Source organism: Doryrhamphus excisus, chromosome 8, assembly GCF_030265055.1.
Source record: "Doryrhamphus excisus isolate RoL2022-K1 chromosome 8, RoL_Dexc_1.0, whole genome shotgun sequence".
NCBI classification, from domain to species: domain Eukaryota; kingdom Metazoa; phylum Chordata; class Actinopteri; order Syngnathiformes; family Syngnathidae; genus Doryrhamphus; species Doryrhamphus excisus.
This window is the reverse complement of record NC_080473.1, coordinates 21,687,992-21,715,506: the sequence shown is the minus strand read 5'-3', so window position 1 is coordinate 21,715,506 and position 27,515 is coordinate 21,687,992. Positions and strand designations below refer to the sequence as shown.

Sequence of the window (27,515 nt, the reverse complement as noted above, 5' to 3'; positions counted from 1 at the left end):
ATGGCAGGACTGCCAAGAAAAAGCCAGATCTCAGACCGACCAAAAAAAAATTCCAAGTAATCCCAAACTTTTTGAGCGGTATTTCATATCTTCGTCTAACTAATTTGCATTTTTGATGCTTGTTGGCTTTGATGTGCTGCTGTTTCCCATGAGTCCTAGCATGCCCGGGATCCAGACCTTCACTATGTGCATGTGACAGATGTTTCCGTGTGATTGACCTTCACCACCTTTGTGCTTTGTTGTGTGTAACACGCCTGATGAGCACACTCGACATTTTGCGCCGATTCCACTCTGAACGCTCAAATTCCCGATTGGGACTAACCTAATCCTGTCTCCCGTGCAGCATACCACTGGGACACATCGGACTGGATGCCGAGCACCAGGTTGTCCGACATCGAGGAGGTCCCAGGCCACAAATCCCGCAGCAGAGGAAATGTAGCAGCTCCGCTGGGAGGAAGTACCCACGGAAGTACCCACGGAAGTACCCGTGAACTGGAGTCGGACTACTACCTGGGGGGCTACGACGTCGACAGTGACTACCCTCCCCCCCACGAAGAAGAGTTTTTCATCCAAGACCATCTGCCCCCTCCTTTACCCGCCGGAGACGACTACGCCGAGCCCCCGAGCGCCAACCTGCCGCGTTCCAAGGAGAGCACCTTGAGTTCCGTCGGCAGCGGACCTCGGCACGGGAGACCTCACTTCCACCCGAGTCAGTACCTCCCCCCGCATCATCTTCCAGTGGCGGAGGCGGTGCTCGGGGACTTGGGTACTTCGCCGTGCGGGCTTACCTCAAAACATGCAGACAGTAGTGACGACGCCGCGTCTTTAAATATGTGCCCGTCAATCAGAGCATCGTCGGCGTCGGACGCGACGGACGACTCTGAACACGTCGTCACGGATACGCCGCGTCACGGCGTCACCGTCGTCACGGATACGCAGCAACAAACAGAAGTCTGATTTCTCCTCATCGCAGGACTTTTAAGTCAAATATGAAAAATGTTATTTATGAAATGTGGGCCTTTTTACACGGCGAATAAATCACGTCCCCGACTCTCATTTTCTTGTCGTGCCGAGAAGTAAGAAGTACTCATTGTGGTTCATGTCGGAAGTCATATTTCATGTCATAAAAAGTGAATAGAGAATGTGAACGGACTGATGAATCCATAAGCGGATCATATTTCGACGTGAAGCAGAACCAGAGAGGACGAGCGTTAAGTCACGAGGTTGTTTCAAAGAAGTACTTCTTCCTCGGAAAAGCATTTTCCCCAACCAAAATTCCCATTCCATGTTTTTCCTACTTGCTTGTACAAATCTCGTTTGACTCGTAACCCCAAATTATCTATGAAGAAAGTTTATAAAATGATTTCATGTGGAATGTACCCCCTTAAACCTTGACCAGTATTGTATGAAAGCTAAGGGCTGCTGTATTTGCTCGTATACTGTATTGTCTGGTACGCCCCCCCCCCCACCCCCCACCCAGAGTTCTCTTCATCCCGGTTTTAAAACTGCAGGAATTTACATTTTCCGCTGCTGGATCGGTTGTATTGAGGACCAAAACTGCCAAAATAATTAATAAATAAATAAAAGTGAAAATGAAAATAAAAATAAAAAAATTAAATACACAAAAATAAATATAAATGGAAATAAAAACAAAAATAAAAAATATATACATAAATAAATAAATAAAAGCAAAAATACAAAAATAAAAAACAAGATTAAAAAATTAAAAATAAATACAAAAATAAATATATAAATAGAATTACATATCAATAAATAAATAAAAGCACTCTGCTCTCATATGTTCAACCCAAACCCAACCCAAGACACACTTAGGACCGCCCCCTCATTTGAATAGTTTTTCCTTCTGCATTTCAAGCTGACATTGTCTGCTGCATGAAATAAATACATATGAGAGCAGAGTGCTTTTATTTATTTATTGATATGTAATTCTATTTATATATTTTGTATTTTTTTGTATTTATTTCTACATTTATTTTTGTATTTATTTTTAATTTTTGAATCTTTTTTATTTTTGTATTTATTTATTTATGTATATATTTTTTTTGTTTTTATTTCCATTTATATTTATTTTTGTGTATTTAATTTTTTGATTTTTTTTCATTTTTGTTTTTATTTTCACTTTTATTTATTTATTTATTTATTATTTTGGCAGTTTTGGTCCTCCATACGGTTGTAGAGCTTCAAAAACTGCAAAAAAAAGAAGAAACGGGGGGGGTCAGAATCCAAACAACCAATAGCGACCCCCCCCCCCCACACACACACACACTCCACCCCCCCAAACTGAAACTGCTTTTCATTTGTGTGAAAAAGCCAGTCATCACCACACAGACGAGGGCCTTCAGTCAACATAGTAACCACTGCCGTTTGACGCCCCTGCACAACCTGAAGCTCTATTGTTCCATTGAAAAAAATAAGCACCCCCCACTCAGGTGAAATCTCCTTGTCAGTAACAGAAGCCATCCGGACCGCCAAGGTTCGATTTCTCATCAGAGGATAAAACTAACAGGGAATTTAGTGGCTTTGAAGGAGACGAGGCCTTTGAGGACTTTTGTTTTTTTTTTTTACTGGACTCCACTCAGCACCGGTAACGACCGTCATCACTCGGTCCTGCGTCCAATCCCATCCTCGAGGCTCGAGGTCGCTCACATTTTTGGGGGGTTTCTGCTTTGTTTTGTCGGCACTCACATAGCACAACTATTGTTGCGCAAGACTCACAAGATCGTGACAGTGGGAATACCTGATTGTAAATTATATTGAATTTGCATTTTGCCAAGATTTGTGCTTTTAGGGTCGAAATTCACTTTAATGCACAAAAAAATATATTTTCTTTTTGTATTTTGAAGCTCGACTTAGAAGCTTAAAATGATCCAAAAGTGCAAATTTTTTGCCATTTTTTTTCAATCAAGTGTGTATTATTTGTACTGTACATATGATTTCATATAGGAAGGCGTGGCAACTACACACCCAAACACTAAACAGGGTGTTTAGTACACCTCATCCAACAACAGAAATACAAAAGTTACCCCACTGAAAAATACAACACCAATCCCCACAGGTACTCGTAGCTGCAGCCATTTTGTTTTTTTCATGTTTTTTTTTTTAAGGTTATTATGTGGTGTGATGATGTTTTCTCGAGATGTAAATTTACCTTTGTTGATAAATTGAAGCCCTGGGTGACATCCGCTATGTTGGTGTCATCCTTCCTGAATGAAAGGCCCTGGAAAGGACAAGTGGAGAGGAAAAAAAGGTGAAAATTCCAACACAGGTTCTTGATGGGTTCTACTCTAGTATTTTCCTTTGGAAAAATTACGTATGTTTGGGTTGAAATAATCTCTGTATAGTGTACATAATGTGGGGGGGATTATTATTTCAATCCCTGCCGACCTCTTAAGTTGACCCAAAGACGTGAAGGGGTCATCATTTTTTACACTTGCTTTATTGGAACAAAGATGGACACAATATCCAAACATCCGGAATAAATCATAAATAACATTTCTACATTCATTTCTATGTGACTTGACTTCAATGAGTATTTGATTATGGAGCCAGAAGGTTTTTTTGGCAATGGAAGTAAATGTTGGTATTCTAGAAAAAAGATGTATTGATACTACAAAGGGATACTTTGAAAAATACAACATGGACATTCAAAATAAATACAATTTTTTTAAATAGTTTTTTGTGTGTTTACTGTCTTCAGTGACAGTTACTAGTTCTAATTTATACTATACTACGGTATATTACATGGTAGATTCACTGCGGATTCAGTCTCGCACACACTCACGTAGCACAACTATTGTTGCGCAAGACTTAAAGATCTTGAGTTTGCGTTCTCCCCGTGCATGCGTGGGTTTTCTACAGGTACTCCGGTTTCCTCCCACATTCCAAAAACATGCTAGGCTAATTGGCACTTTAAAAAAATTTTCCATATGTGCACATTAACATTTTTTTTTGGTTGATATTAACATTACAATAATTATATGGAGCATTTTTGAGGAGGATTAAATAATTGTTTCTCAAACTCGAGCTGTGTTGTTGGCGTATTTTACCGATACGGATAGGTGGGTGAGACCTGAGATGAATACCATTGAGTCCACGGACAGATCCCGCATCGTACATCAACGTCGCCGCCATATTTGATGCGTCTGCCCTGTAACATGAATACAAGTACATGGAATTATTTATAAAGCGTATTTATAAAGCGTATTTAATCAAATACGGCTCTATCAATAAAGAAACACCGATCATGTGACTTTTAAACGACTGGAATATTTCAACCGTCAACCCAAAACGTCCAAATGAACACCACCAGTTGACAATCATGTTTTACTGTTTTCTTTTATTTAGACAAACCCAAATAAAAGGCACATAAAACATTGTGCATGTTGACATAGTTACTCTCCATGAACATACATTTAAAAAAATGTAGGAATGTTTTAACTTTCTGCTAATCAGAAAGCCTAGCCTTCATATATATACAAAACTTACCATTGTTAATGATCTAATACAAAAGGTTGTTTTTTTTTTTAATAAAAAGATTATTTTTTTCTCGCATGTGTCTATCATAACTAACTAACAAGTCCTCTGATTTGAACGGTTTGTACAAAGATATACATTCATTTGCATTCACAACATCTTCCAAAATTTTACTTCACAAAAATAGCAAAAAAAAAAATTAATTTTATTTCTCCAAATTGCTTTGTTTTTTTTTTTTCATGTATTTTCCTATTATCAATAAAAAAAAAACTACATGACACAGTTACTAAAAAACTGTGACTCACAATCAGAAGACATTTCATAACACATACAATGCTAATGCCATAGTTTGGTTGTCAGTAAGATGTCTGCAGCCATAAAAAAAAAAAAAAAAAAAAAAAATTCCTTCACAGTATATTTTCATCTTTCATCACATAACGCATCTCGAGGAGGAAGCATCAAAGTGGAAAAGTCTTGCAAAGTCTTTCAGGCACACTCGTTTTACGGCCACTAGAGAAGGACATACGTATGACAGCACATGCATCGTTTACTCTAGTTTTTATTTTTATTTCTTTTTTTTTTTTTTAGTGTTTTCTTTTCATAAAATCTCTATCGTTCTAACAAAAAAAAATGTTCTTCAACTCAAACCTACGATGCACGAGCTCGGTCGTCCACATGCAACATTAGAAATAAAACAGCTTAGATTATTTCAATCGAGCGTTTCCAGCAAAAATGCGGACGCCATGTTGGCCTACTTAAGTCCTCACCTTGAAACAAATACAGTATTTCCCCTCATCACCATATGACCAGTCCAGAATTGTTTATGGAAGGGGAAAAAAATCTGATCCCCTACCAACCAGTAAGAACTTTGAACCCAACAGGCTGGCTTTGTGTTTACATGGCACATAAAGTAATCCTATTTCTATTCCTTTCCAATAAAAATAAAAAAACTCCACCTAATATTCAACTCATAATGTGAAATAAATGGAACCTCCCCAATCACAGAAGCGTTAAAAGACCACAAAGACAAGCCAGGCATCATTAGAGTGAATGATGCCAAAGGAGTTGGCAGCACCGCTAGCAAGAACTGCACGGGTGAAAAGGTTCCCTTTTCTAGAATGAACACCTGATCGATTCCGAACTGAGTTTTTTGACATCAACGCCGTGAGACCAAATGCTGGCTAACGTTACGATTTGAGGCCGGTATTCACGTGCGCAAAACCCGGTGACCAACTACAAGAAACATCGTTTTGGAATCAAAAACTTATTTTCCTCAAATACAAAATTTTTTTTACATTCTTTCTCCGTTACAATAAACTACCATAAAAATTCTGGACTGTTCTTACCCGGATTCGATGGTGGACCTTTTGTGTTTTAACAGGTTGGATGACAAAAGAAGCTGACAAGAAACAAAAACTAAAGAATCATGAGAGACCAGTATGGTAGACCGCTATCACTCGGCAAAGAGGTGGGCACAACGTCCGTCTTTTGCAAGTCAAGTCAAGTCTTAAGCCAAGCCGGATGGGGGTCATGTGCAAAGTCATAGGTTTGAAATTTGAGCGCTGTTAGTGTTTCCCAAATGGCGACAACGTCGTGAAATTGGACAAATATAAAAGTTGAATACTTTGAACATTTTGCTCAGAATCTCAAGTGTTTTCAAGTTAACAGACTGAAGTCCAAGTCGAGTCCAAAGTCGTCAAAACTCACTCAAGTCGAGTCCTCGGGTACTAGGAACAAAAACGGTTTGAATGGTTTGTACAAAGATATACATTCATTTGCATTCACAACATATTCCAAAATTTTACTTTACAAAAATAGCAAAAAAAAAAAAAAAAGTTTAACTTTATTTCTCCAAATTGCTTTGTTTTGTATTTTTTGGACAAATAAAAAAGTTGAATACTTTGAACATTTTGCTCAAAAGTGTTTTCAAGTTAACAGACTGAAGTCCAAGTCGAGTCCTAAGTCATCAAAACTCACTCAAGTCGAGTCCTCGGGTACTAGGAACAAAAACTGTTTGAACGGTTTGTACAAAGATATACATTCATTTGCATTCACAACATCTTCCAAAATTTTACTTTACAAAAATAGCAAAAAAAAAAAAAAAAGTTTTTTTCTCCAAATTGCTGTTTTTTTTGGGACAAATACAAAAGTTGAATACTTTGAACATTTTGCTCAAAAATCTCAAGTGTTTTCAAGTTAACAGACTGAAGTCCAAGTCGAGTCCAAAGTCGTCAAAACTCACTCAAGTCCAAGTCGAGTCCTCGGGTACTAGGAACAAAAACGCACAAACCCATCCCTCATTCCCGGCAAAAAACCAAAACAAAAGAATGAACTTGAATGAACGATTCCTCTTTGGCCTTCGTGTCTACGCTCGATCATACACACTATGGATTTAAACAATAATAAAAATTAATCATCATTCCAAACAGTTAAAGGTGATTTGTTCAAAATTAGAAGACAACACAGACTAAGTACCAGGCGATCCGACCTCTGACCTTTTCTTCAAAAATCACTAAAACGACAAAAATGTGTTCCGACAAAACCTCTCTCGACATGAAAACTATGAACCTCAAAACGTCCGATATCAATTCTAAGGGTTAGGTTTGCTTTTCCAAATACACCAATCATACATACATAAGTCATACATACATAAGTCATACGCACACAAGTCATACGCACACAAGTCATACTTGTTTTTTTAAAAGTGACAAACTTAATCCAATGCGTTGTGTTCATCGACGTCGCCAGCATAAGCAGTATTGAGTACATGAGCGAGTACAGCGTATCCCCGCATCTTCAGCATTCACGGTTTTCCCCTCTACAAGCTAAATGCTAGTCGGTCAAAATGATAAATTGCTAAAAAAAATCTCTCTTGGAAGCGAACTAAATGCGTTCATGTAGAGAAACTTCATTTACGTTATCAGAAATTGACCTTTGTATCAAGTTTCCTGGAAACTACTAGGCTGATAATTATAAGCAGCTGGTGGAAAAACTCCTGAAATCATTACATTTTTAGGCAAAAATGTCTAAATCTATTGTATAAAGAGATGTCAAAACAATATTACAGGTAAATATCTCAACTCGTAAACAGCTACGATCATACAATAAATCGTAACTAGCTAACCGACAGTTAGCAATCGATTTTCAGTTCATTTGATTGAAATAAATGACAAAAATGAGTCTAAAAATGTTATAAACCAGTATAATTACGGCATTTTTAAATATTATAAATACAGTCCGATTCGACCGCCATTGTTTTTTCAGTTCACTGATTCATTTTAATGCCCGATACAACTAAAGGTACTTTTGTATGGAGAGATATAGCGATAATAATAGGAGCTAATATGTAGCAACTTCTATAGTTTGAGAATAACCAAAATAACATACGTTTTTATGTTATACTGCTAAAAAAATGAACTCGTATTAGCAGTTGTTGTTATATTTGTCCCAAATAAAAATACATTTACTTGTACCGGGCATGGCTTTAATACATGTCTGATGGGCTTAATGCAAATGTTGATCCTAAATTGGAGAACGCGAACATCGGGCTAGCGGGAGCATCGTGCCGTGTATTAATTACTGCAGTTTTTTTTTATCATCTTCTGGTGAAGAAGCGGGGATCAACTGTACGCCGCTCATTTCAGGAAGCGTCGGATGGAAGTTAGTCAGCGTACAGCTTGTACAGCGGTATAGTTTTACTGTCCAACGAGTACATTAGTGTCTAAAAATAGCCCGGGAAGGCTGCATTTCACAGTGAATGTCAAATCCAGATCTGATTATTGATCAATCAGATCAATAATAGAGAGATTTATATGTGTTTATTTTCACAAGTACTATTTTTTTTGTTTTTTGGTAGTTTGTTTTTACTAGGTTTACACTATCAATATATATATTATACCCCTAATTTTGGCAATAATATGCAGAGAAATTCTCAGTGGATGGTAAACCTGTACTGCAGTTATCCACAGCTGTACACTGACTACTTTCAAGTGTTGTATTTCTTTTTGTGGTACAAATATAAGGGCTATCTTTTGCGCGGATGCTAGTTCCTGCGTCACAGTGGCACTGCCGTCGTTGAAAGGCAATAAAAATAAGTGTTGTAATATTACAAAGGTCAAGGAATACGCTAATGTCAGTAACCAGGATCACGTAAACATTCCGACCAACTTTGGACCGGTCTTGATAGCAATCCATGACCTTCTATGGAAATACTGTATATTGTTCTCTACAGTTAAAAACACAACAAGTCAATAATCTATTTGACATTTCATAATACTGTTTTTTTTCCCTCCTTGCTGTCACCTTCTTAGATAAATACTTGAAATTAAAAAAAAAAAAAATCACAAAAAGTGTGGAGCATCCAACAATGACAAGTTTCCAGCCAGGGTTGGAGAAGTTGGATTGAACATCTTACCAGTTTCTGAAACATCAACAAAATCCAAAATATAACAACCACCCTCCTAAGAAAGTCGTTTTTTTTTTCACTTAAACTGTAAAATGCATCAACTATTAAATACTGATTAGTCCTCTAAAAAAAAATAGTGTAAAAAAAAATCTTATCGGGAAGCATGTGTCATGTGTCACGCACCCCGGGAATCGGTGTCACATTTTTGACATCGAACGCACCGCACCGCCTCGCTTTCTCGGACACACGGACGACTAGATTACAATCTCACGATGTGTGAAAAAGGACACACCTTATGTAACGCGGCTCAAAACGAGACGCCGGCAATGCCCGATAATAACTGCCTGATAAAAACGAAAACATCGGCGTTGATGGGAGAGAAAAACGCAGGGGAATGAACGTGGAAAAAATATGAAATTCATCAAATATTGAGCCTCTTTTAAGACCGCAATGTCAAGTTTGCACTATTTTTTTTTAATCTATCATTCCAAGGGAACTGCGTTACTTACTGTGTTACTTACTGTTACTTACTGTGTTACTTACTGTGTTACTTACTGTGTTACTTGTGTAAAAATCTTTGGCATAAACGGTTGCTTCAACTTAAATGAAAGAAATAACCAAGAGACAATTAGAGCATTAGAACGTCAACAGAACGAATCATGAATAAGCGCAAGGTTGTCCCTTTGATGGATTACAGCAGGGGTTCTCAACTGGTGGGTCGCGGGTTTTTTCCTGGGGAATAATAATAATAATAATAATAATAATACAGTAAACCTCGGATATATCAGATTCAATTGTTCCCACTGGTTTTGTTTTTCGATATAAGCGAAATCCGTTATATGCGTATACCGGAAAATGTGTGTTTTACGCATATATGGGATTTATATCCGGTATATGCGTAAATGGGATTTTATCCGTTATAAAAAGGCACTTCCTTGACTATGTTTCCAATGTACCTGGACGCGCAGGCAACGCTGCAAACGACGTCGTATAGCGGCGACGTCACGATTCGGCGAATCGGAGCGCCACGATGCGGCCATCCGATATATGCCAGGGAAATTTCATGGAAATGCATTGGAACGGGACTGGAGATTTTGTCCGAAATAGGCGAAATCCGTTATAAAAAATCCGATATATGCAATGAATTTTTATTGGAAATGCATTACAGAAAAATCGCTTCTTTTTTATCTGTCCGTTGTGAGCGAATTTCCGATATATCCGAGTCCGATATATCCGAGGTTTACTGTACCTCAGATTAACACCCAACAGTACTGGCAAAGTGATATTCAGATCCGGAATTACTTCACGTTCAGAGTAAGAAACAAATAGAAGTCATTGAGCTCACCAGGAAAACAGAAAAAAGCTCTAACGCAGGGGTCTCAAACTCGTGGCCCGCGGGCCAAATGCGGCCCGCGAGACGCTAGTTTGCGGCCCCCCACCTTGATACCAAAGTTTAATGTTGAAATGACAGCTTAAAGCTTATTAAATCCTACCCCCTCCATCTGGTACTTTTACTTTTATTTGTTCACTTCCTGCTTTCATAATATAGTTTAAGTCTATTTTTTTATGTTTTTTTTTATTTTTTAATTTTTATTTAATTTTTGTCAACTTCCTGCTTTCCTAATATGGTTTTATTTTATTTTTTTATTTTATTTTTTGTCACGCATTACAGAAAAATCGGTTCTTTTTTTATCTGTCCGTTGTGAGCGAATTTCCGATATATCCGAGGTTTACTGTAGTGCCTTGGGAGCCGCCTAACCGTCTTTAAATAGAAGTTGGAGTTGAAAAATGTCCGCAATTTAGGGCGTTATGATGGACCCCCCCAGTCGAGAAGCACCGGATTAGAGAAGTTTTCGTTTTCTTGAAGCAAATTCAGGATCTGGGAGGAAATACTTTTTAAAAATTCAATATTTTTGCATCAATGTGATGAATGCTACACGGGAACGCACGTGTGCAGTGGAACCCGTTTAAGTCGACGTCCCTCGGATCGTCCGACTCGCGTTTTGGAAACCGACAGACGCGTGCTTCGTTTAAATGGCTGCTTTTTGGTCGGATAGGGAAGTGGCAAGTTCCTTTCCGGTCGCCTCTCCGACTTATTCGCTCCCGGGACCACCTCAACTTAAGCAGGCGCTCGTTGGTTGGATGAGGATTGGATGACTTGGACGGGTTGTCAACATAAACGGGCTTTTCTGCCTTTGAAGTAGGGGGGGGGGCGGTTTTGTGCTCAGAAGTACTTCAACAGGCCACGGAGGATCGAACCGCTCTACCGCCTGAGCAACGACTTCTGCAGGTGATAATCTATGTGGGGGTACGGTTGGATAGTATTTGACACACATTATTATTATTATTATTATTATTAGGCAGTTACTATGAAAAAAAAAACCCTCTCTACCAAGGTGGCGAAGATGGCAGAACTTGGGATAGAAAAGGCATGCTCTCCATGGGCCTCATGGCAATGTTAAGCGGGCCGGTGATATTCATGGGCATGGGGGTGGTAATGGCCACGGGGTGGGCGATATTCATGTGGCCGGTGGTGGGGATGTTGACCGAGGCCAGGTTGACCGGGCCCAGGTTGACCGGGTTTGTGATGTTGACGGTGCTGGTGGTGATGTTCATCTGAGCGGCGATGGTGACCGGATTGCTGGTGTTGGCGCCTCGGTTTATAGCCGAGGTGATGGCCGCCGAGTTGGTCACTGGCGTCGTCGCGGCCGAGTTGTTGTGCATGTTGTTGGCATCTATAATTAAAAAACAAACAAAAATATAATAGCCCAGTAACCCGTATGGACGCTTCACGACAAAACAACAACAGTCTAATATCTCGTTCGCAACTTACAATGTACACACATCATATGTCAACATTATGCCAACTGTAGTGATATTGCTGGAACCTACCTTTATGAGAGTTGTCAATTAGGACTTGGAAGGAGTTATTTAAAATCTCTCCTACCGTCAACTCACCTAAGGGGTAAAATTCAAAAAGCAGGATCAATAGACTAACCAGCTAACTGATTTTTTTTTTTTTTTTTTAAAAACAAATACATTATTATACACAATACATAAGCTGTTAGCGCAGGAGGCTAGATGAACACTAGAACACGTGACTGATAATAGAAAGGGCAAAATCAAGGGCAAGGACATTGTGGGGGCAATGTCAGTTAGCCATGTCCGGATTGATCCGGAACATACCGTACTACTACTACTACTACTACGTATTAACCAAAAAACTACTCAGACAAACAATAATAATAATAATAATAACCAATAATGTGCATCTAGCCTGCATGATGGTCCAGTTTGTGGTTAATTCTAATCTACTGATCCTGCTTCATGAACTTTAACCTTACGCCGGCACGGCTATGCAACGCTACACGTACGTACGTGAACGAACCTTTAGTACATTTCACCGCATGCGTGTAAAAAAAAAAAAAAAAACCTGAGTGACTAAAAACTGGCCACTTGTGTTTATCAGAGTTTAGGATGAAGTGTTTGAGCGGGGGGAGGCGGGGGGGAGGTGTGTGGGGGGGTTCTGCTACCAAACTACAGGACTGGATTACCTTTTCGTGGCCCTGAGTGGTTCCACTGCCAGTCACTTATTCCTATTCAGAAATACAGACACATTAGGGGTTATAATAGCACAGGGCAGCGGCGCCATCATCTGGGAGGGTTGAAATGGCGACGTGTGTAGTTGGAAACGGGGGGAATAATATTTTGGAATTATTGGGAACTGTACCCTAAAGACTATTTTTAATAATCACGTGGCCTTGTCACAATTAATTACACTTGAAATGCAGAATAGTAAAAATACAACCCAAACGTTCATCACAGCATGCCACTTTGTTTTGCTTGTGAAATCGAACCAGGGGTCCCCAAAACACAGGACTGAAAATTTTCAGGAGCAACAATAAAGAAACTCACAGTTTTTACACATTTTTTTTTTCACAATTTCGGTGAGCGACGACGCTTCCCACAGTGTTGGACGGGTCCTTGAATGCGCCATAGTTGTGTGCATGTGCTGACAAATAAACGTCCTCGTTTGATGACACTATTATATCCGAGTGCTAATCTGCATATTTGTTTGGCGCTCAATCTGGAGTTAATTAGCGCTATAGCACTGCTGTCACCCACGTACGCCAAACAATAATATTATGTTATAACAGGGGTGGGCAAACTACGGCCCGGGGCCCACATCTGGCCCGCCAAGTGTTTGAATACGGCCCACCCGTTCTTTCCAAAGTATTTCATTTAAAGTCAACATACAAGCTGGCATCATGGCCTGAGACGACATTTTCATGGTTTGGCAGTTTTATCAATTTCGCTATTTGATGCGGTCAGTTGTTTACAAAGTGCTCCTGGAAAAAGGGACACAAGCACATAATAATAATAATAATAACAAATAATAATATAAAATAATAATAAATAATAAAAAAATATTCTTATTATTATAAATTTATAACACACTTTACATCAAATAAATGATCTGAAAGTGCACATATAGCAGATTGCATAACACTTTTACAGATACAATAATTTCGTTATTTGATGCAGTCTGTTGTTTACAAAGTGCTCCTGAAAAAAGGGACACAAGCATATAATAATAATACAATTAATAATAATAATATAAAATAATAATAACAAATAATATAAAATAATACTAAATTTATTCTTCTTATTATAAATTTATAATGCACTTTACATAATAATAATAATAATAAAATAATAATAATATCAAATAATAAATAATATCAAATAATAATAAATTTATTCTTATTATTATAAATTTATAACGCACTTTACATCAAATAAATTATCTTAAAGTGCACATATAGCAGATTGCATGACACTTTTACAGATTTAATAATTTTGTTATTTGATGTGGTCTGTTGTTTACAAAGTGCTCCTGAAAAAAGGGACACAAGCATATAATAATAATAATACAAATAATAATAATAAAAAAACAATAAATGTATTATTATAAATTTATAACGCACTTTGAAACAGACAGTGATAAATAACTAAGTCCTTCGGTTTATTTTATCGATCGGCTGCGCTGCGTTCACTGTGAGATCAGGCCGATCCGGTTGCCGTGCAACGAGCCACGCACCGACATGCTAGGTGCGGCAATGTTGGGTAGTAGCTACAGCGGTAGTTACCCCTCCCAGTGCCTGGAGTGATGTTATTGTGCGGTGTTATTGTGCGGGGGGGGGGGGGGGGGCAGACTATATATTTTACACGTAACAGTCCACCTGGTATTATTGTATCTGTAAAATTGTCATGCAATCTGCTATTATTATTTATTATTTTATATTTATATTTAAATATTTTAAAAATAATAAAATATTATAATAATTACAATAAAATTAAAATAATAATTATTATATTATTATTATGTAAAATATGCAAATATAACAATATTATTATATATAATTAATATAATAGTTAGCATTAATATAATAAATATAATAATCATAATAGTTATAATAATAATATAATAATTATTATTTTAATTTTTATTATTATTATGTGCTTGTGTCTCTTTTTTCAGGAGCACTTTGTAAACAACAGACCATGTCAAACAACGAAATTGATACAACCATCAAAAGGTTGGCTCAGGCCATGATGCCAGGTTGTATGTTGACTTTAAATTAAATACTTTGGAAAGATTGGGCGGGCCGTATTCAAACACTTGGTGGGCCCGGATGTGGGCCCCGGGCCGTAGTTTGCCCACCCCTGCGCTAGACAGAGACTAATGTATATATTACTTCTATGTAGCGTACAGCGTGAGGAGTAATTCAGGTCCGAGTTAGGAAAACGACTTGAACATAAATCCAGAATGAGTCTCAGTTCTGGTCCAGGTTTTAGACTTCCATTGGTTTTCTTTGTTATTGTATGTGGAGCATTGTTGTTGACTTAACTACATTTGTGTTGTAAATGGTTATTTACAGAATAAAAGCGACTCGACTAGGATGTTGAGTCGAGTTGCCAGACTGGCAAATTAGGAGCTTTAGCGAGTGCCTACCTTTGTTACAATGGTTGCTGAAGCTGGCCTGGCCGTGAGTCTTGAGGTGACTTGTGATGTAGGCTGCGCTGAGCATTTTGCCACAGATGTTACAGGTGACTTTGCCTTCATGTCTGATCATGTGAGAGCGGAGACGGTCTTTGGTAGCGAAGGCAGATGTACAAGCCTGATAAAAACAGAAGAAAGATCTGTTATGGAATTATCACAAAGAGGGAATTTTAGTAGCTATTTTACACAGTGCCAAATATTTATTGCTTTATCTTTGTAGTTACAGTGAAATCATATTTGGCCAAAAAGATTTTGGAATGGGAATTACCGTTACTTGGCACTTGAAAGGCCTCTCGGAGGAATGGACATGCTTGACATGACAGCTGAGGTGATCGGGTCTGCACAAAGAGACACATAAAGACAATAAAGGACATTTGTATTGACATTCAGAAATTTTAAGAAATCTTCCATAAGTGGGTCAAAAATGACCCGGTCAGGTTGTTTTCTTGAAATATCTTAGTAATGAACATTTTTTATCATTTCATATTCCAGGTATTCCTCAAAAAACATGTTTTTGATATCATGCCATTCACATTTTTAACTCAACTTTTATACATTTTAAGAAATTTTAAGAAATCTTCCATAAGTGGGTCAAAAATGACCCGGTCAGGTTGTTTTCTTGAAATATCTTTGTAATGAACATTTTTTTATCATTTCACATTCCAGGTATTCCTCAAAAAACATGTTTTTGCTATCATACCATTCACATTTTTAACTTATCTTTTATACATTTTAAGAAATTTTAGTTTTTGTGTTACTACCCCAACCTTCCATAAGTGGGTCAAAAATGACCCGGTCAGGTTGTTTTCTTGAAATATCTTCGTAATGAAAATTTGTTATAATTTCATATTCCAGGTATTCCTCAAAAAACATGTTTTTGCTGTCATACCATTCACATTTTTAACTTTCATTTTATACATTTTAAGAAATTGTAGTTTTTGTGTTACTACCCCAACCTTCCATAAGTGGGTCAAAAATGACCCGGTCAGGTTGTTTTCTTGAAATATCTTTGTAATGAAAATTTTTTTATCATTTCATATTCCAGGTATTCTTCAAAAAACATGTTTTTGATATCATGTCATTGACATTTTTAACTCAACTTTTATACATTTTAAGAAATTTTAAGAAATCTTCCATAAGTGGGTCAAAAATGACCCGGTCAGGTTGTTTTCTTGAAATATCTTCATAATGAATTTTTTTTTAATCATTTTATATTCCAGGTATTCCTCAAAAAACATGTTTTTGATATCATGCCATTCACATTTTTAACTCAACTTTTATACATTTTAAGAAATTTTAAGAAATCTTCCATAAGTGGGTCAAAAATGACCCGGTCAGGTTGTTTTCTTGAAATATCTTCATAATGAAATTTTTTTATCATTTCATATTCTAGATATTCTTCAAAAAACATGTTTTTGATATCATGCCATTCACATTTTTAACTTACCTTTTATACATTTTAAGAAATTTTAGTTTTTGTGTTACTACCCCAACCTTCCATAAGTGGGTCAAAAATGACCCGGTCAGGTTGTTTTCTTGAAATATCTTCATAATGAATTTTTTTTAATCATTTTATATTCCAGGTATTCCTCAAAAAACAAGTTTTTGATATCATGCCATTCACATTTTTAACTTACCTTTTATACATTTTAAGAATTTTTGTTTTTGTGTTACTACCCCAACCTTCCATAAGTGGGTCAAAAATGACCCGGTCAGGTTGTTTTCTTGAAATATCTTCATAATGAAAAATTTGTTATTTCATATTCTATGTATTCCTCAAAAAACATGTTTTTGATATCATACCATTCACATTTTTAACTTACATTTTATACATTTTAAGAAATTTTAGTTTTTGTGTTACTACCCCAACCTTCCATAAGTGGGTCAAAAATGACCCGGTCAGGTTGTTTTCTTGAAATATCTTTGTAATGAACATTTTTTGTCATTTCATATTCCAGGTATTCTTCAAAAAACATGTTTTTGATATCATGTCATTCACATTTTTAACTTTCCTTTTACACATTTTAAGAAATTTTAGTTTTTGTGTTACTACCCCAACCTTCCATAAGTGGGTCAAAAATGACCCGGTCAGGTTGTTTTCTTGAAATATCTTCATAATGAAAATTTTTTATCATTTCATATTCTAGATATTCTTCAAAAAACATGTTTTTGATATCATGCCATTCACATTTTTAACTTACATTTTAAGAAATTGTAGTTTTTGTGTTACTACCCCAACCTTCCATAAGTGGGTCAAAAATGACCCGGTCAGGTTGTTTTCTTGAAATATCTTCATAATGAAAATTTTTTATCATTTCATATTCCAGGTATTCCTCAAAAAACATGTTTTTGATATCATGCCATTCACATTTTTAACTCAACTTTTATACATTTTAAGAAATTTTAAGAAATCTTCCATAAGTGGGTCAAAAATGACCCGGTCAGGTTGTTTTCTTGAAATATCTTCGTAATGAAAATTTTTTATCATTTCATATTCCAGGTATTCTTCAAAAAAACCTGTTTTTGATATCATGCCGTTCACATTTTTAACTTATTTTTTATACATTTTAAGAAATTTTAGTTTTTGTGTTACTACCCCAACCTTCCATAAGTGGGTCAAAAATGACCCGGTCAGGTTGTTTTCTTGGAATATCTTCATAATTAATTTTTTTTATCATTTCATATTCCAGGTATTCCTCAAAAAACATGTTTTTGCTGTCATACCATTCACATTTTAACTTTCATTTTATACATTTTAAGAAATTTTAGTTTTTAGTTGCTAAGGAAAGTTTGTTTTTGATTCCAACTAAATTCCAAGACTGGACGAAGGAAAAACTGGCAATACGGAGTTATTCCAACAAGTGGAAGAAAAACTCCAGGAAGTCGGTATCACGTGATGTTGGTGTTTACGTTTTACTGGGCATGCCCCATTGACTATTCTGGTTGATTATAGCGGCGCATGTAGACAAGAGATTGGAATATTCCTTTCCATGGATACCATTGTTTTCGGAAAGAGAAAAACTCATGTAAACGTGGTGACTGACTTTTGTATTTTCAGTCAAAAAACACGTCAGTCCCACTGAACTGGAGACCCCTGATTTTGACCTTTCATCATATGGTACATACCTGGAGAATCCTTTCCCGCATACAGAACAAATGTAAGGCTTGTGGACGCCGCCGTCATGGGAGCGCGCGTGATACGTCATCCGATCCTTCCTCTTGAACCTCTGGTGGCAGATGGGACACTCGAAGGGCTTCTCATCCGAGTGCGACAGCTTGTGCCGGTTGAGGTGGTAAACATCTCGGAAGGCCTTTCCGCACATATCGCATCCGTGATTCTTTTTCACGGGTTTGGAGGGTTTCTTAGGGATGCTCTGCTGCTGTTGGTGCTGCATCGGAGTCATGATGCTCGTGCCCGTTGCCGTCGACGTGGTGGCTGTGGTCAGGATGCCGGCTACAGTAGTTATGTATGAAGAGTTTCCGCTGTTTTCGCGCGGTACCGTGGCTATGAGCGGCACCATGGTGGGAGCGCTTTGTGTCTTCTTCGGTCGCGAGACCATCTTAATGCCGGTGTGGCACGACTCGTGCCGCCGCAAGTGGTAGCTGTCCCGGAAAGCCTTGTTGCAGTAGCCGCAAATGAAGGGCGTCTTTGATTTAGGTTCCTTTTTGATCACCGCCAGTGGAGGTCCGCCGCCGCCACCACCTCCTCCCCCGGTCCCGCTGGCCACATTGTCTTTGAGAAGTTCTGCAGCGCTGACCGGCGGTTTCTGATCCAACGGTATGGGCAGCACCGGTTTTTGATCAGGTGGCTCCGTTCCAGAATTGAGCAAAGGCAAGAGGCTGTTGGCGGCTACTTGATGCTGGTGATGGAGGGCCTCGTTGGCCTGCTACAGAGACAAAAAATCATTCATTTCCAGTCAAACGGAACACCAATCAAGTAACTTTGGCTGCACCATCAAAAAGTATCAGAAATTAAATTCGTTACCGTCATCCCTCGTTACAGACCTGACTGTGATAAGTGAATTTCTGAGTAGGATTTCGTATTAATAAATGGAATATTTCTGTAGTTATGTCATAGAAAACCTGATTACAATGTTCTAAATACGGTTTTAACATTAGAGACCTCCAGATATAAAATAACACCCCTATAGTCACCTTTACGATTGCGTTACCATATATAGTTGAGAGAGAAAAAATGAGAAAATAAGGCATAAATACGATAAAAGTTTGTTGTTAAGATTTTTTTTTGCCACATGCCGTACTTCCTGTGGTGGCTTGATATTTGGATTTTAGTTTATTTAGTTACTTCATTTGCCGTTTTTATGTTTGAAAATACTTTATTTAATTTTAATGTAATTTTTTTGGCCTGCTACAGAGAGAAAAAATTATTTCCAGTCAAACGGAACACTAATCAAGTAACTTTGGCAGCACCGTCAAAAAGTATCAGAAATTAAATTCATTAGTCATCCCTCGTTACAGACCCGACTGTGATAAGTGAATTTCTGAGGGGTAGAATTTTGTATTAATTAATGGAGTATTTCTGTTGTTATAGAAAACCTGATTACAATGTTCTAAATACGGTTTTAACATTAGAGACCTCCAGATATAAAATAACACCCCTATAGTCACCTTTACGATTGTGTTACCAGAGAAAAAATGAGAAAATAAGCCATAAATACGATAAAAGTTTGTTGTTAGATTTTTTTTCCCAGATGCCGTACTTCCTGCGGTGGCTTGATATTTGGATTTTAGTTTATGTAGTTACTTCATTTGCCGTTTTTATGTTTGAAAATACTTTATTTCATTTTAATTTAATTTTTTTGGCCTGCTACAGAGAGAAAAAATAATTAATTTCCAGTCAAACAGAACACTAATCAAGTAACTTTGGCGGCACCATCAAAAAGTATCAGAAATTAAATTCATTAGTCATCCCTCGTTACAGACCCGACTGTGATAAGTGAATTTCTGAGTAGGATTTCGTATTAATAAATGGAATATTTCTGTAGTTATGTCATAGAAAACCTGATTACAATGTTCTAAATACGGTTTCAATATTAGAGATCTCCAGATATAAAATAACACCCCTATAGTCACCTTTACGATTGTGTTACCATATATAGTTGAGAGAGAAAAAATGAGAAAATAAGGCATAAATACATAAAAGTTTGTTTTTGTTTTGTTGTTGGATTGTTTTTCCCCAGATGCCGTACTTCCTGCGGTGGCTTGATATTTGGATTTTAGTTTATTTAGTTACTTCATTTGCTGTTTTTATATTTGAAAATACTTTATTTAATTTTAATTTAATTTTTTGGCCTGCTACAGAGAGAAAAAAATTATTAATTTCCAGTCAAATAGAACACTAATCAAGTAACTTTGGCGGCACCGTCAAAAAGTATCAGAAATTAAATTCATTAGTCATCCCTCGTTACAGACCCGACTGTGATAAGTGAATTTCTGAGGGGTAGAATTTTGTATTAATAAATGGAGTGTTTCTGTTGTTATAGAAAACCTGATTACAATGTTCTAAATACAGTTTCAACATTAGAGACCTCCAGATATAAAATAACACCCCTATAGTCACCTTTACGATTGTGTTACCAGAGAAAAAATGAGAAAATAAGGCATAAATATGATAAAAGTTTGTTGTTGGATTTTTTGCCGGATGTCGTACTTCCTGCGGTGGCTTGATATTTGGATTTTAGTTTATTTAGTTACTTCATTTGCCGTTTTTATGTTTGAAAATACTTTATTTAATTTTAATGTAATTTTTTTGGCCTGCTACAGAGAGAAAAAAAATCATTAATTTCCAGTCAAACGGAACACTAATCAAGTAACTTTGGCGGCACCATCAAAAAGTATCAGAAATTAAATTCATTAGTCATCCCTCGTTACAGACCCGACTGTGATAAGTGAATTTCTGAGTAGGATTTCGTATTAATAAATGGAATATTTCTGTAGTTATATCATAGAAAACCTGATTACAATGTTCTAAATACGGTTTTAACATTAGAGACCTCCAGATATAAAATAACACCCCTATAGTCACCTTTCCGATTGTGTTACCAGAGAAAAAATGAGAAAATAAGGCATAAATACGATAAAAGTTTGTTGTTAGATTTTTTGCCGGATGTCGTACTTCCTGCGGTGGCTTGATATTTGGATTTTAGTTTATTTAGTTACTTCATTTGCCGTTTTTGTGTTTGAAAATACTTTATTTAATTTTAATTTTTTGGCCTGCTACAGAGAGAAAAAATAATTTCCAGTCAAACGGAACACTAATCAAGTAACTTTGGCGGCACCGTCAAAAAGTATCAGAAATTAAATTAATTACTGTCATCCCTCGTTACAGACCCGACTGTGATAAGTGAATTTCTGAGGGGTAGAATTTTGTATTAATTATATTATTGTATATCTATATTATTATAGAAAACCTGATGACAATGTTCTAAATACGGTTTTAACATTAGAGACCTCCAGATATAAAATAACACCCCTATAGTCACCTTTACGATTGTGTTACCATATATAGTTGAGAGAGAAAAAATGAGAAAATAAGGCATAAATACGATAAAAGTTTGTTGCTAGATTTTTTGCCAGATGTCGTACTTCCTGCGGTGGCTTGATATTTGGATTTTAGTTTATGTAGTTACTTCATTTGCCGTTTTTATGTTTGAAAATACTTCATTTTAATTTAATTTTTTTTGGCCTGCTACAGAGAGAAAAAAAATAATTAATTTCCAGTCAAACGGAACACTAATCAAGTAACTTTGGCGGCACCATCAAAAAGTATCAGAAATTAAATTAATTACCGTCATCCCTCGTTACAGACCCGACTGTGATAAGTGAATTTCTGAGGGGTAGAATTTTGTATTAATAAATGGAGTGTTTCTGTTGTTATAGAAAACCTGATGACAATGTTCTAAATACGGTTTTAACATTAGAGACCTCCAGATATAAAATAACACCCCTATAGTCACCTTTACGATTGTGTTACCAGAGAAAAAATGAGAAAATAAGGCATAAATACGATAAAAGTTTGTTGTTGGATTTTTTGCCGGATGTCGTACTTCCTGCGGTGGCTTGATATTTGGATTTTAGTTTATTTAGTTACTTCATTTGCTGTTTTTATGTTTGAAAATACTTTATTTAATTTTAATGTAATGTATTTAATCTTTTTTGGCCTGCTACAGAGACAAAAAATCATTCATTTCCAGTCATTAATTTTAATTTATTTTTTTTTATTTAATTTTTAATACTAATTGATTTTTTTTAATACTAAAAATAGATTGCATTGAATAGACAAACTACAAAAATAAAAGACGGGAAAACTAATTTTTTTTTTAGTTAAAAAAAATAACTAAACAACAAATAAGAGAAAGTTAATAAAGCAGGTAGAGGACCCAGAGCAGCTTCTGAAACAATGCGTCCAGGGGACATTTGAAGTCTGCAGCTGCCGGCCGCCATTGTCCAATTGGTCATGGCAGATTCCCAGTGGGCCAGACAGAACAGACGGCGGGGGCTCGCATGAATACTTGGAGCAGAAAGAAAGCGAGAGATTCACATTGTAACCGTCAACTTTGCAAGCGGTCAGCTCAGAAACAATGCGATGGAGGAGGACTAGTTCTTTTCTGCAATTAACATAGGACGGGGCTAAAGACCTGACCCTTGGCTTTTCAGGTCCAGTCAAGCGTCCCAAAACCGGTCAGCCAAGCAAGGGAGATGTACTTTGAGAGGGGGGCAGGATACCGTGTGCTGTTTTACCCCACTGTGTTCTTTTATGAAGAACAGCGCCGATGTACTTGCGGCGCTATGCGCGGAGGCTGGGGGTGGGGGTACGGGGGGGCATATTCAGCTGCCGCCTGTATCCCTACTTAGCACGAGACACTGTGCTGTGTTTTAGAATGGCGGAGAGAATTGGAGACCGTCACACACTGTCAAATCGTTTTTAGATTTGTCACAGTGTTGCGATATGATGACCGCAATCCCCCGCTGCAATTAGCATTGTTCGAAACGTGTTATGTTCAGGGCAGATATAGCCAAGACCTGCAAAAGACCGTTTGAGTTTCTGAATATATGATATTTTTTTCAAAAATTCAAAGTAATTTATTGACGGTCCCCAGTGTAAACAACCAGTGGTAAGAGCAGCAACATTGCACAGCAGGACGGGGACAGTGAAGGGGAACTACCACCGTAAACAACATTCAACGTGAAAGTAACTACAGTAAACCTCGCATATATCGGATTCAATTGTTCCCACTGGTTTTGTCCGATATAAGCGAAATCCGTTATATGCGTATACCGGAAAATGTCCGTTTTACGCATATATGGGATTTATATCCGGTATATGCGTAAATGGGATTGACTATGTTTCCAATGTACCTGGACGCGCAGGCAACGCTGCAAATGACGTCGTATAGCGGCGACGTCACGATTCGGCGAATGCGAGGGAAATTTCATGGAAATGCATTGGAACGGGACTGGAGATTTTGTCCGAAATAGGCGAAATCCGTTATAAAAAAATCCGATATATGCAATGAATTTTTATTGGAAATGCATTACAGAAAAATCGGTTCTTTTTTTATCTGTCCGTTGTGAGCGAATTTCCGATATATGCGAGGTTTACTGTACAACATGGTACCACGGACGGTGTTGCGTTTTCTTCTTCTTGCGGATGGCAGGAGTCGAGCGGTAACCGGCTTTGACGCCATTACTGCAAACACTGTGTTGGGGGTGCGCCCCAGAGTCACCAACGTTATACGGCAACCGGATTAGCCCGATCTAGCAAAAGAAGCTGACATTTTGTATTATATATATACACACGATTATATTTGTATATTGCTAATGTTGATCTAAAATAGGGAATAAGTCCTATACACCCGACCAATCGCAACCCATACAGTCTTCAAATTCGATCTTGAATTTAAAAAGCCATTTCTGCGAATACGGTGCATATTATGTACAGTAGTTCATAACCATCGTGTACATGCAATAAACAAGCGGCATACGGTATTGTTTCGCCGATGCTTTGCTTAGCCATGTTTGGGGCGGCAGGAGTGGTGGGTTTGTCAGAAACGAAGGAATAGCGGCATAACTATTAGCAGTTTACTCTGCAAAAAACTGTAATATTCACAGGGATTATGTATGTAATAATAGCAGCAGTTGAGTTTAGCCGTGCTAGCTACATGGCTAGGATGCGTCATCAATATGCATTATCACGACAGGGTGATAGAAGTTAAATTTATATTTTACTTTGTTAGTTTCCTGTCTTTTGGAGCATGAATTAAATCTAGTGGGGTTAGCTTAGTTTAGCAGAGCATGCTAGTACAGTTGTGTGCTATGAGTATAATTTCACCTTATGTTTTACCAGATTCTGAGTGGGGAAAAAAAAAAAAAAAAAAAGACGAGCGGCATGTTTATTCTTGCACCCAGCTCGTCTTCACTGTCAACACACACACATGACACTCTTCCGGCCTTCAAATTAAGAGCGCCGTTTTCCACATCTTGTCTATATCTTGACTACTTTGTACAGTTTGTCGATGATTTTGTTTAAAAGTCAGTCAGGCTACATCCATTTCACAATTACAAAATTGGCCAATAACGTATTGCATCAAGAAACATAAGGATTTTTTTGCATTTCGCTAATAGAAATTTCATTTACTATCCCAAATTGCTCACACTATGTGTGTAAAATAAGTGGAAAACAGAAAAAAATTAATTAGAAAGTGAAAAATAAATGAATTTAGTGAATAAATAAAACAAGTTTCATAAGTCCCTATGTACTGTATGTAAAGTGTCCCAATGCAATATTGATATCAGCAAAAAGAGTGATTATGAATATCTCTGATATTGGCACTCGATTCCACACCGTCTCTATGCATCCAGGCGATAGAGCCCACATGATCACAACAACGGCGTGTGCTAACATGCTAAACACGGAATGATGTTCGGCGTCTGTATGTGTCGTTACACTTGTCATTCAAGTTTTCCCCCGAGGTGGCACGGAACCAAGGAAGTTTAGTAGCATCAAACTCACGGCGCGGTTGAAGGAGCGTTACTTCTATACAGTAGAAGTACAACAACTGCAATCAAGTATTGACAATAACTTGCAATGAGTCTCTGTGGAGAGTGCTGTGGAGAAATTTCGGTCCACTCATCTTTGCAGAATTTTTGGAAGGTGTGTGTGTGTAAAAGTAACGCCACATTTCAGAAAAATAACATAATACCAACAGTAACATATAGTGGTGGTAGTGTCATGGTCCAGGGTTTCAGGACCTGGAAAAATTGCTTTGATAAATGGAACCATGAATTATGAATTCTACCAAGTCAAAAATAAGACAAATATAATAGATTACTTTTTTAAAGTAGATGGCTAACTGCTCTGTTTTGTTTAAGTTATAATAATTTAATTAATCTCGCCCAAAGACAGCTGGGATAGGCTCCAGCACCCCCCGGGACCCTCGTGAAAAAAAAGCGGTAGAGAATTAAATCTCAAAAATCCAACCGGTGTATTTTTTCTAACATTCTGAAAAACTTTTTTTCTCATAACTTAATTTATTTTCAGTTTATGTGCCCCAATGTCATTACATGTGTTGCATTTTAAAATAAATATGCCGTGGCACAACAAGAAAATCACTGGGTGCACCAACGGCCCGCGGGCCGCTCTTTGTACACCACCGGGCTCCGCTATTGACATCTAAAAGGCCCCAATGAACTTTGAAATCATCGGCGGCGTCTCCTTACGGTGCTAATGGTCGATTCTAAAGCCCCTGTCGAATTAATATTTGAACTGCCGTGTTACTTTGTGCTGGTTTGCGGTAAGAAATAACCATGTTCGAAATCCTTGCAGTTTCGCTTTTGCAAGCCCCCTCGTGCTAACAACCTTAGCATTAAGTTAACATTGTTACAAGCTAGCAGCAGCCTGGCCGGCTGTGGTTAAAACACAGTTTCTCCAATGTAGCCTAGAAAAAAAAAAGGCACACGCTCGCAAATGAGAGTAAATCGCCCACGGAAAGTAGTTAACTCGACTGCGAAGGAGATTGCTGCAGTGCCGAGGAGAGAGAGGAGAAAAAAAACCCTGCTGTGCTAACGATTAGCCTCCACGCTAGGCACGGCTACACGCAAAAGCAATGGCTCGAGCTACCCCGAGTTAGCGCGCGCGCAACAGTAGCTCAGCGGAGATTTGATGTTTTTGTACAGATTTAAAAAGAAAAACCCAAATAATATGAACTCCCAGCCATTAAAGCAACACAATCCGGGTGTCATTTCGGCATCCAACGCGGCTCCCGTCTCCGCTAGAGGAGTTTGCTATAGGTTGAGCTAACTAAAGGGCTAATGCTAACACCTTTGTTTTGTTTGGCAAACTCTACTTCCATTTGAAAAAGCCACACAAACGTCACCGCTTGACGAACACCGTTTGCACACCCAAAGCGCGCACACGCCGGTTCACAGACATGAGAGGCGACGCGTAGCACTTACTTGGAATAAAAACGTACTCCAGCTCGGTTCCATTGCAACTCTTATGATAAAATCTGCAGGAAACCCAGCAGGACTCCTCAACAAAGCGGCAAGCTGGACATTTAGCAGCGACCACTTCCTGTCAGACCGACGAGCGCCACCAAAATAAAATCACTTCGGATGTCTGTTTCGGAAATGTGTTTTATGGAATATTTTATCCTTAAGCACGTCTATTGACGTAAACGCTTGTAAAATAAAAACTGTTTTTCTTTATTTTCCAAAGTGAAAAAACATTACATTACACAATCAAGTCACGTCTTTTATATATATATATTGACTGGGAATCATACTCATAGAAATGTAAGGTGTAATCTGCAAATGTGTATTATTACCAAAACTTGATATTTATTATAGAAAATGTACAGTTTCTTTTGGCTTTTTCCTGTGTATGTGTATATTATTGCATGGATGCACAATTGCTATTTGGCTTTTGCAAATTTGTTTTTCATTCATTCTAAGTTGGTAATTTATAAATACATGATTATACAGGTCAACTATGCTATATTATATTATATATACTATATAAAACATATTATTTAAAATGATATTTTTTAGTTTTATATATATATTTTTTAAATATATCGTTTTTTTTATCTGTGTATGTAGAATCGTTTACCACAAAGAGATTTACTATAGATGGAAACTTATTTCTGGATGTGATTAATTGTGATTAAATACAAATTAACTATGGACAAATGCGATTAATCATGATAAAATATTGTTATTGATTGATAGCCCTACTATATATATATATATATATATATATATACATATATATATATATATATATATATACACATACATATGTATGTACATATATATATATATCTATACATATGTGTGTAACAGAGTTAAAATATATTAATATATTATTCTACAAAATATAATTAATATATAATATAATTAATATAAATTAAATATAAATAAGATAATTAATGTATTTATTAATATATAAAAATACAAATATGTATATATATACGTATGTATGTATGTATATGCATATTATTATAATGCTATATTATATATACTATATAAAAC

The 27,515-nt window shown here is 37.1% G+C and overlaps 2 protein-coding genes across 10 annotated transcripts in view; one reads left to right on the top strand and one right to left on the bottom strand.

The window, feature by feature from the left end:
- The window catches only part of fat3a (FAT atypical cadherin 3a), a 117,228-nt gene extending 113,154 nt beyond the window's left edge, over positions 1-4,074 (top strand). For all 6 annotated transcript variants that reach the window (XM_058080477.1, XM_058080475.1, XM_058080476.1 and 3 more), the window contains one exon: positions 344-4,074. In XM_058080477.1, the coding sequence (XP_057936460.1) occupies positions 344-957 (614 nt within the window). In that variant the 3' untranslated portion in view covers positions 958-4,074. The remainder of the gene's footprint in view (positions 1-343) is intronic.
- vezf1b (vascular endothelial zinc finger 1b) lies at positions 2,568-26,540 on the bottom strand. 4 transcript variants are annotated; one of them, XM_058080489.1, is made up of 8 exons: positions 26,439-26,540; positions 18,090-18,850; positions 15,232-15,301; positions 14,916-15,081; positions 12,454-12,495; positions 11,792-11,857; positions 4,104-11,634; positions 2,568-3,238 (listed from the first exon to the last, which is right to left on the bottom strand). In XM_058080489.1, the coding sequence occupies exons 1-7, from the start codon at positions 26,469-26,471 to the stop codon at positions 11,288-11,290; spliced, it is 1,485 nt and encodes a 494-aa protein (XP_057936472.1). In that variant the 5' UTR covers positions 26,472-26,540; the 3' UTR covers positions 2,568-3,238; positions 4,104-11,287. The 4 variants fall into 4 exon arrangements, with proteins under 4 accessions (XP_057936472.1, XP_057936475.1, XP_057936473.1 ...); XM_058080492.1 differs by lacking the exon at positions 11,792-11,857; XM_058080490.1 differs by lacking the exon at positions 12,454-12,495.
- Between the last annotated feature and the right edge of the window lie 975 nt (positions 26,541-27,515).